Raw genomic sequence first — 10,762 nt, forward strand, 5'->3', positions numbered from 1 at the left:
GCCTTTGCCCGACACAGAGCAGAGCTGAGTAAATGTTTGACACCAGCTTTAGAAACAAGCCGTCTGGGATCTCAGGCTGATTAGCAGCCCTGGATAGCTTTCTTCACCTCTCAGTTCCCTCCGCGCAGCTCTTTGGTGGTTGTTGACGCTGTGAGTGATTGTTATAGTAATTGCAGTGTTGCCTGTAATTAATGAGCCTTTCAAATAAAAAATATGGATCTTTGTCTTAAAAATGCAGAAAATGCAAAGATACATTGGATTTAATTTATACAGAAGGCCAGATTTGTCCTTGATTAGGCAAAGAAATCACGTGTTTTAAACTGAACATTGACCCACCTGTGCTTTACAGAACAAAACAAATAATCTCCCTCTCAAAAGAAAGCTTTATATTACAACCAGCCAACATGTGTCATACTTTACTCTTTAAAATTGGAGTGTATTTCTCCAAATGTTTATAGCCCACAATTGGAAAAGATTTTTTTCACATAGCCATATCTGGATTGTTTGGTTTCTCCTTCTCTCGCCCTTCCTCTCCCCACCGGTCTCTCTCTCTCTCTCTCTCCCCCCCTCGCCCTTTTTTGCTTCCTTTTCCTTTAAACCAGTAGCTTAACTCCTCTTCAGACAATTTGGGGGTGGGGGGAAGGTCCCACAAGGGGAAGTGTGTCCCCACATCACATTTTTTAGAATATGCAGCCATACTACCCTCCTTATGGACAAACTGGAACTATTTTGTATAACTTAATACCATCAGATTCATTTCAGGGCAAGAAGGGGAGGGGATATTAATCAGTTTCAGAACCTTGCAACAAATTACACTTAAAGAACAGTTAGGAATTTGTTAATCTTCTGTCACCTACCTTGATGTGGTGCTGGGGATCTGGATTAGTCATTTAACACCTGCAGGCAAGACCAGAGCACGTGAATACAGGGAAGTCATTACAGCCAACCTGCTATGGTGTCTGAGTTTCTAGTCAGAGCCAGCCGCTGGCTGGAGTTAGAGTGGACACGTGAGTAAGTGATTCAGATTTGTCAGGTAACCATATAGCAGGTTCTGATAGGAATTTGATATTGGATGTAATTTCTTAGGATTTAATATTGAGTCCTTGTACTTTAACTTTTAAACAGAAGGATAACTAAGACCCTTTATGTTAAGTTTATTGCTGTTTTCCAAGACTAGGCAAATTTTCAAAACTTAAAAATGATCTCTGGTTAACATCAATAATATGTTTTATACTTTTTGGCTAATCTGGGAACAATTAATCATAACTAGATACTTTTAAAAGACATATAGGCTTGATTATTTAAGGATATGTTTTCTAGTTGTTTGAGGCAGGGTCTCGCTCTGTCGCCTAGGCTGGGGTGCCGTAACACAATCACGGCTCACTGTAGCCTCGACCTCCTGGGCTTAAGCGATCTGTCTACCCCAGCCTCCCAAGTAGCTGAGACTACAGGCACACACCACCATGCCCAGCTAATTTTTTGTATTTTTTGTAGAGGCAGGGTTTCAAAATGTTTTCTAGGGTGGTCTTCAACTCCCAGGCTCAAGTGATCCTCCCGCCTTAACCTCCCCCAAAGCTTGGGGATTACAAGTGTGAACCACTGTGCCCAGCTGTTTTCTAGTTCAGATTGGAATATATAAACTCCATTGTGATGTTACTTTATTTCAATTCTGTGATATAATGCCCATGTATAAATTATAGAGCCTAAAGTTGAACCCATAATAACCTGAAGTACCAGTTTTTGACTTTTTCTGGTAACAGATCAAAATAATAATTACTGTCATAATTACTCTTTCTGTTTTTACTACTACAAAGAAATACAATCAAGCTGAAACATGTGTCTCTCTTCCTCAGCAGTGTGCTTGGGCAATGCAGTAATGAGAAGTGTGTTCACTTGCTGTACTAGTCTGTTCTCATACTGCCATACAGAAATATGTGAGACAGGGTAATTTACAAAGAAAAGAAGTCTAATTGGCTCACGGTTCTGCAGGCTGTACAGGAAGCATAGAGGCTTCTACTCCATTTCTGGGGAAGACTCAGGGAGCTTTCAGTCATGGTAGAAGGCAAAGGGGGTGCAGCAATAAACACGGCAGAAGCAGGAGGAAGTGAGGGGGTGGGTGGGGGTGGGGGTGGGGGCTGCACACGTTTAAACAACCCGATCTCGCAAGAACTCACTCATCATTAGAGCAGCACCAGGAGGTGGTGCTGAACCATACATGAAAGATACTCCCATGATCCAGTAACCTCCCAGCACGCCATACCTCTGACATTGAGGATTATAGTTAACATGAGATTTGGGTGGGGGCACAGATCCAAACCGTATCACTAGCTCTCCACAGTGCCTGTCTCAGTGTAGCAAAGTAATTCTCCCTTAATATTTGGAAGATTGATCTGGGTCTTCCAACTTAGTCTGGGACAGTCAGACAAATAAGTATAAGACAATCAAAATCAAAGCATTGTGAAATGCATAATCGCATTAAGGTGAATGGTACTGACTGTACGTCTTAGAGAAATATAGACAAAGTCAGGCTGGCCTAGAATAATATTAGATAAAGGTTTAACACCCTAACTACCTTCAATAAAGAATTATTAGGGGGCTCCAGTGACATAAAGCACTTTGAAAAGTATGAGAGACTATATAAATATGTGATGAATATTACACTTTGATTTACATAGGAAGGGTCTGGGACAGATTATCAGAAGAGTTCATGGGTCAAATGACACAGGTGAGAATAAGCATTTCATGGGTACTGATGAGGAAACTCAAACAGGGTGTGAGTTGGGGGTGGGGTACTACATGATGACTGGGGAAGACCTTGGGATACTTCACAAAAGTTCATGTGGCACCTGTATGAATAATTGATGGGAGAACAGAAAAACATCAGAATTAAGGGAATTGCTGTTTTTAATCTTTATACACAAAAATTATAACAAATTAGATAGGGCCAAAGGCAGTGGCTCACGCCTGTAATCCCAGCACTTTAGGAGGCCGAGATGGGAGGATCACTTGAGCCCAGGAGTTCAAGACTGGCCTGGGCAACATAATGAGACCCCTTCTCTACAAAAAATTAAAAATTAGCTGGGCATGGTGACTTGTGCCTGTAGTCCCAGCTACTCGGGAGGCTGAGGCAGAAGGATCACTTGAGCCCAGGAGTTCGAGGCTGCAGTGAGCTATGATTATGCCATTGCACTCCAACCTGGGCAACACCACAAAACCCTGTCCCCCACCCCAAAAAAAAAAAAACAAAAAAACCCCACAAACCCATATTAGGTATTCATGCAAAAACTCAGTAATACCTTAGCCAGCAAATCCTCTGAGAAGGGAATGCAGCTCTTCCTTAAGTCTGCTTTGTAGTGTTTGGTTGTGTGGGTTTTTTTAACTTCATAAATCATGGGAAGCTGTGCTGGCAGTAGGAGATAACTCAGCAGTAGACAGATTGCTCTTCGCTGCTTTCTTTTAAGAAGCAGGTTATAAAACTGTTGGGAGCCTGGTGGAGTAGTTAATCGATCATCGTAAGCAATTTGAAGTAATTTTTTTTTTTTGATACAGCCTTGCATTTTGAAGTCAAGTGAGCTAGAGAGAAAAGAGTTTAGTGAGTAAGAAATCAGCGCCACCTCTGATTTTGTGCCACCTCTGGCACAAGTTCCAGGGCCTCTGGGTCCCCCACCCTGGAACTTGTGCCACACTCTCTGCCTCACTGTGTGGCTAGTCACCTGCATCTGTGGCAGAGTCCCTACAGTGAAACCCATGTTGGAATGTGACTGTTCAGAATGATACACGTTCTTGTCAGTGCACAGTTGGCATTATGATATATTTTTCACAAAAATAGTTCTATAATTTACCCTGTTTTTTACATCCTAAAATACTTTGTCTCCTGCTAGTACATTTTGGTAATAAGCTTTGGGATCCCAGAGCACGCTGCTGGAGTATCTCTTCATTGATAGGTCTATTACTGCATAGACATCGCCATAAGGCACACATTAATAGAAGGCAATGTTTGTAGTAGGCTGTGGTCCCTCTTAAACCATGAGATAGCTGCATTGAAGTGTCATAGGCAGAAACAAATCCCTGGCTTGGGAGTACTTTAAATTAGCAGATAACTGTCACTTGAAAGGTAATTAAGAACCTTCTGCCAGTGGCTCCTTTTTATCTCTAGACACTGTCCCCAAAAGCTCTTAAGTTACAGTCTTGTTGGTCACGACTTATAATAGGCCTGCCATGCCAATGATACAGTGCTAAGTTAGCCAGACACTTAAAAGATCTTTTTGATAAGTATAAAATATTTTTAAAGGAATTGGGAAATATAACACCATGTGAATAAAAATTTGTTTTGTGATCCTGGACTGGGTTTTAGATGAAATTCATGACATTAGTTCTAAAACTTGAATCTTACTTTGTTTCAGACCACTAAGGCTTTTCTTCCTACGATGCTGGAGATTAATCATGGTCATATTGTGACAGTTGCAAGTTCCTTGGGATTGTTCAGTACTGCCGGAGTTGAGGTTTGTCAGATATACAGCATTTCTTTCATTCAATCTGTTTATCCTGTGATAAGTACACCAGAACCTCCAGGAGAGCACCTGCTGCCCCTCCATTCATGAAAGCTACACGAAGGCACTCTGCATGTGTGCTGCGTATAGAATGTTCCACAGGAACCCAGGGCCAGCCACTGGAATGGAATTCTAAGTCAGGTGTGGTGGCACACACCTGTAGTCCTAGCTACTTGGGAGGCTGAGGTGGGAGAATCGCGTGAGCCCAGGTGTTCAAGACTGCAGTGAGCTATGATGGCACCACTGCACTTCAGCCTGGGAGACAGAGCAAGACCCTGTCTCTAAAACAAAACAAAAAAAGGGAATGGACTTCTGCCTCTTCTGCCATAAAATCTCTTACACTAGTTTGACAAAGCAGCAGCGACAAGAAAAGTAGATGGGCCAGCCCTCAGCGTGTGCATTTTCATTAGCAGCTTCGCTTGACGATGGCAGGAGGCACAGGGCCAAGAATGGAACCATGGAAGGCTGCGGGAAACAGAAGAATGAGGCCAGAGGTTCACATTCGGTTGTGGTCACCTTGCCAAAACTGAGCTATCTTGTATTAATTAGCCCATCAGATGAGGTGGTCAGGTATCCTGCATTGTAAGTTTGTAGAATTGTAGAACTGGATTTCATCAAACCCTGTTCTTCACGATACTCAGATTATAAAGTATGAGTATGTATGTTGTTCTATCCTGTTTGTCTTCTGCATGCCTGTAAAACTGAAAACATCACTCCATGCAAATATGCAAAGGACACATTATTTAAATAGCACCTATATCAAGGGATTCCATTTCTGAAGTTGGGCCATGGACAATAACTTTTTTTCTATATTCTGTGCCTTTAGGTTAAGTTCTAGTTTAAGATTACAAGGCATGGTTATCATTTTCATTTTAACTTTGCCATACAAAGAAAGTCAAATCATAACAATTTATAGCCTAAGCTAGATTTGCCTTTATTCTTCTTGCATTAATTTAAACAAACTGGTTTTTCTTTCTTCTTTACTGAACAAGAGACCATTTGTAAATTTTCCAGACACTTCAAAGTGAACCTCTCTCCATTTTAACTTCAGCTTGTTAGCTTTCATAGAATCCTTTATGGTAACTTCCCCAAAGTAATATGATACTTAGTTGATGTGACAAAAAGTATTCATCTGTTTCTGCTGTTGCTTTGAAAATATTATTTTTGCACTGAACCACATCAGGTATCTGTCTTTTTTTTTTTTTTTTTTTTTTTTTCTAGACAGTCTCACTCTATCACCCAGGCTGGAGTGCAGTGGCGTGATCTCGGCTCACTGCAACCTCCACCTCCCAGGTTCAAGCAATTCTCCTGCCTCAGCCTCCTGAGTAGCTAGGACTACAGGCACAGGCCCACCATGCCCAGCTAATTTTTGTATTTTTAGTAGAGGCGGGGTTTCACCATTTTGGCCAGGCTGGTCTCGTACTCCTGACCTTAAGTGATCCAGCCACCTCAGCCTCCCAAAGTGCTGGGATTACAGGTGTGAGCCACTGTGCCCAGCCAGGTATCTGTCTTTTAAAATGATTTCCTTTTCTTTGTGTAGTCACCTGTAACCTTATGTATTAGATATCTAACCATAGTAATAGGACCAGGGATGCTTCAGTTTGGTTGGGAATAGGGGCATATGCTTAGTATTTCTGCTTTCTCCCCTCTTTAACTCAGGATTACTGTGCCAGTAAATTTGGAGTTGTGGGTTTTCATGAATCCCTGAGCCATGAACTAAAGGCTGCTGAAAAGGATGGAATTAAAACAACCTTGGTTTGCCCTTATCTTGTAGACACTGGCATGTTCAGAGGCTGCCGAATCAGGTCAGTGAGAACCTATATTATTACTGATAAAAAGAATAATTTTGGGAGAATATGTGGAATTGGACTTTCAAACATAACCTTGTATTTTAACTATCATTTGACAATCTGTGGCTTTTATTGGTCAAGATTTGTAAAGTTTGTAAAATTGGTGTATAAGATTTGCAAAGGAAAGACTGGTGCTACACACTGATACTAATTTGCAGAAATTAATCCAGAATCATTAGATAGGAAATGGCTTCTCTGTAAAGAGAAAACGTAAGTATCCAGTCTTTTCCTTAGAAGCTCATCTTTTGGAGTTATTTTGTTTCTTTAAAATTGGTATTGGTAAATAAGGATTCCAGAAGAAAATTCCTTCATGTGACTTGGGTCTGGATGTGAAGCAATGTTACTGTCACAGAGAGTAACGTGCCTTTCTTCTGAAAAGACCATTGAATATTACACTCCAGATTTGGAAACTTCCTTTTTGCAGCAAGCGTATGTAACTAGATTCACTATGGCAGAATGAGAAGAACCATTTAGATATACTGAAAAATGAAATAAAATACCCACACACATAGAAAGGAGGTATGTGGGAATATAAATGTCAAGTTACATCTGACTTGAGCTCAGCAGAATAAACAAAACCGTGAATCATTAAGAGGATGCTTGTGAAGACATGCTTACTTTGAAATCTTTGCTTGGGTGAATTTGAAAGGCAAAGGAAGATAACCAAACCAGTTCCCTGTTGGTTGGGGGCCATTCTTAACGTGTACTGAACTGAACAAGCGGCAAAATAGGTGGAAGGTGATTTGAATCACTCCAAAGTCAGGCTGACTCCAACTCTGAACTGGAAAACGGACTCTAGCTCTGCCTCTTATCCCACACGTGTGTGTCTGTGTGAATGTGTGTGTGTGTTGGTGGTTTGGTTTGTTTTGCTTTCCTCTTATGTACTTGGGAAGCAGTTGCTGAGGGTCTTGCGGAGCTCTGTTTCCTCCAGTGTAGCATAGCAGCAGGTGCAGGGGTCCAAAGCTATGGTGGCAAAATGAAGAATGAAAGGAATAAATTGCAAACTATCATTTCAGTGAATCAAACTGAAGGTAGGATGTCTATATGCCCTTCATTTCAGGGGCCCCTAGAGAATATACCTTAGCTTTCCCTCTTGTGGCATCCTGGAAAGTGGATACCTGGCCTTCCTTTCACTTTGAAAGCTTACACCCTCATTTTGACTACAACTAATACTAAAAGCTTGGCATCTTGCTTGAGATTAGTGTTTGCTATGCCAAACACCCTCTCCTCTTTCTACTGAAAGCAAAACATAGGAAAATAATTTGAAATATGTTTTAAGGCATCTTAAAAACATGACTTTTTCATCTTATGGAAAAGCAGACCAATTTTGCTTTTTTTTCCCAACTTGTTTTCCAGACTGTGCCAATAAAATGTGTTCATAGCAGGAAAATTTGGAAAATACAGAAAAGCACTATGAAGAAAACAAAATGTACCCAAAATCCCATCACTCAGATAACGTCACTGTTAATGTTTTGATATGTATTTCCAGTCTTTTCTATTGTGTTAATTCTTCATTTTGTTTTTGAATAAATAACTTTCAGGAAAGAAATTGAGCCTTTTCTGCCACCTCTGAAGCCTGATTACTGTGTGAAGCAGGCCATGAAGGCCATCCTCACTGACCAGCCCATGATCTGCACCCCCCGCCTCATGTACATCGTGACCTTCATGAAGAGGTAACTGGGAGGGGTTCCCTCACTGACTGGGTCTCTCCATGCCTGCCCGATGTCTTAATTGAAACTTCAAGTTTGCTAACAGCTGTGACTTTCCTTTTTTAGCATCCTACCATTTGAAGCAGTTGTGTGCATGTATCGGTTCCTAGGAGCGGACAAGTGTATGTACCCCTTTATTGCTCAAAGAAAGCAAGCCACAAACAATAATGAAGCAAAAAATGGAATCTAAGAATCTTTTTGTATGGAATATTACTTCTATCAGAAGATGATCAAGATGTTTCAGTCCAGTGCACATCAGCATTGCTGACATTTTATGGATTCTAAACTTGTGTTGTTTCTTTTTTAAATCAACTTTTTAAAAAAATAAAGTGTAAATTAACCGACTAGAGTACTTGGAAAATGTGATCAGTACAAGTGAACTTAGGTTGTTGCCAACAGGGTCCTTTTAGGCAAAACCCAAAAACCAGTCAAATCTGTAGAGAAGCAGTGTGACATCTTCAGGATACCATTATTTTTTTTAATGAGCAGGAAGTCTAGAAATGATAACTAGACTGTTTGTTTCATGTGTGTGATTTTTCAGAATTCCCATAGAGTTTACTCATTCTTGTTATTAAACTCTAGCCAGTTGACATCTTTGCAATTTCAAGGACTGATAGTGCTGTATTTTCTCAAGTTTTCTAAGTTTCCGTTTTGCAAGGCCTAGGTGGCTTTTTCATGGTGTTTGTATGTTTAGCTCTTTTGAAAAGGAATTTTGAAATCTCCATCAATTGAAGTAAATGATGTCTGAGTGTTACAGTAAAGGTGACCAAGTCTCTTTCTTAAAGTCACAATGACTAAAGTATTAGCTGAATTTTTTTTTTTTTTTTTTGACGGAGTCTCGCTCTGTCACCAGGCTGGAGTGCAGTAGCACAATCACGGCTCACTGCAATCTCTGCCTCCCAGGTTCAAGTGATTCTCCTGTCTCAGCCTCCCAAGTAGCTGGGACTACAGGCATGCGCCACCACGCCCAGCTAATTTGTGTATTTTTAGTAGAGACGGGGTTTCACCATGTTGGTCAGGATGGTCTCCATCTCTTGACATTGTGATCCACCTGCCTCAGCCTCCCAAAGTGCTGGGATTACAGGCATGAGCCACTGCGCCCAGCCTTGAATTTTTAATTTTATCTCTGATATACTTCATTAAGTGTCTGGAGACCTAATTATCCTAAAAGATCATGCATTTTCTACCTATGAATTTTGCTGCATACAGAAAGTGCCCTTTCCTCAGGAAGTTGCTGTGTTTCATTTCTTTGGATGGACTCTTATCTAGAATACATAGCAGCTCTGCAAAGAAACAGTTTGTAAAAATGGGAACTTCTACATTGAAAAGTCCCCATTTTTGTGCCAACTATGATTAGTGAGAGGGAGAAATCTTATTCTATGGCATATGTATGGAAGGGTGTAAAGATTCTTTTGAAAGGTTTATTCACATTGTAGAACAGCAAATGACATTTTTACAGTATTTTTTTGTAAAGCAAACTATTTTGTGCCTTGAATTTGGTATATGTGTATTAGTGAAACATTGTAAAAGTGAACTTCTACCTCTGTATCTAAATGTATACCATCCACTTGTAAATTACTATAAACTATTATGTGATTGCTTTTTTTTTTAGAATGTCTTGTTTAAATAGTGGCCAATGTTTAAGGCTGTTAAAATAAGCCAACTTTTACTAATTGGGGAGTTTTATAAATGACTGATTAAATTTAAAGAATTAACTTACATGCAATTGTGTGATTATTAGTTATCAGCAGTGTTGTAAGGAAAATTATTGTGTTTTTATGATCATTATCCCACTTTAGGTGAAGAAAAATGTTGGAATGGAATAGTGTTGGGAAACAGACATTAACAACCGAGGGTGCCTGCACTTAAATAGCCGATGTTACTGTCCCTAGATTAGATACTTGATTAAGGGCTTGTTTGTACCAAAAGTGGGGAAACAATGCCATGACCTGTGTTTTAGTTTGGCTGCACCACAGATCAAATCTGCACTGTGTCTACATATAGGAAAGGTCCTGGTGTGTGCTAATGTTCCCAATGCAGGACTAGAGGAAGAGCTCTCTTATATGATTCCATTTCTCTTTATAAAAGATAACCAGATCTTATGGCCCTTATAACAATGGAGGCACTGGCTGCCTCTTAATTTTCAATCATGGACCTAAAGAAGTACTCTGAAGGAGTCTCAACAATGCCAGGTGGGGACAGATATACTCAGAGGTTATCCAGGTCTGCCTCCCAGCGAGCCTGAAGTACACCAGACCCTCCTAGAGAAATCTGTTATAATTTAACAACCCACTTATCCACCTTAAAACTGAGGAAAGTCTTCTTTACATCTAATTTTATTCTTGTGTGTTGTAACTTAAACCTATTTCTATTTTTGTTTGTTATTGCCCTTATAAGGGTGTCCATCTCCAAGTTCAATAAACTAATTCATTTAACTTTTTTGTAGAAGTCTTTCATTCCCATGTCTCAGCCCAGTTACATCACTTCTGTGGCTCTTCCTTGAATGTTGTCCAAATTCTCCCTCCCATCTTTAGCTGTGGAGTTTGGAAAGGGATACAGTTAATGCAGGTTTAGAACTATGGAATTCCTACAAGTTGCATTTCTTCATCCCAATATCACGTTCTTATTAATGCTACATTGCTGATTGTGTGCG

General features: G+C 40.2%; 1 protein-coding gene across 1 annotated transcript in view; it reads left to right on the forward strand.

Moving 5' to 3' along the window:
* RDH10 (retinol dehydrogenase 10) overlaps window positions 1-9,828 on the forward strand; it is a 28,911-nt gene extending 19,083 nt beyond the window's left edge. Inside the window, exons 3-6 of the mRNA XM_054498170.2 lie at window positions 4,404-4,502; window positions 6,210-6,355; window positions 7,942-8,073; window positions 8,176-9,828. Of these exons, the coding sequence (XP_054354145.1) occupies window positions 4,404-4,502; window positions 6,210-6,355; window positions 7,942-8,073; window positions 8,176-8,299 (501 nt within the window). The 3' untranslated portion in view covers window positions 8,300-9,828. The remainder of the gene's footprint in view (window positions 1-4,403; window positions 4,503-6,209; window positions 6,356-7,941; window positions 8,074-8,175) is intronic.
* The last annotated feature ends 934 nt before the right edge of the window (window positions 9,829-10,762 follow it).

Source organism: Pongo pygmaeus, chromosome 7 (assembly GCF_028885625.2).
Source record: "Pongo pygmaeus isolate AG05252 chromosome 7, NHGRI_mPonPyg2-v2.0_pri, whole genome shotgun sequence".
Taxonomy (NCBI): Eukaryota; Metazoa; Chordata; class Mammalia; order Primates; family Hominidae; genus Pongo; species Pongo pygmaeus.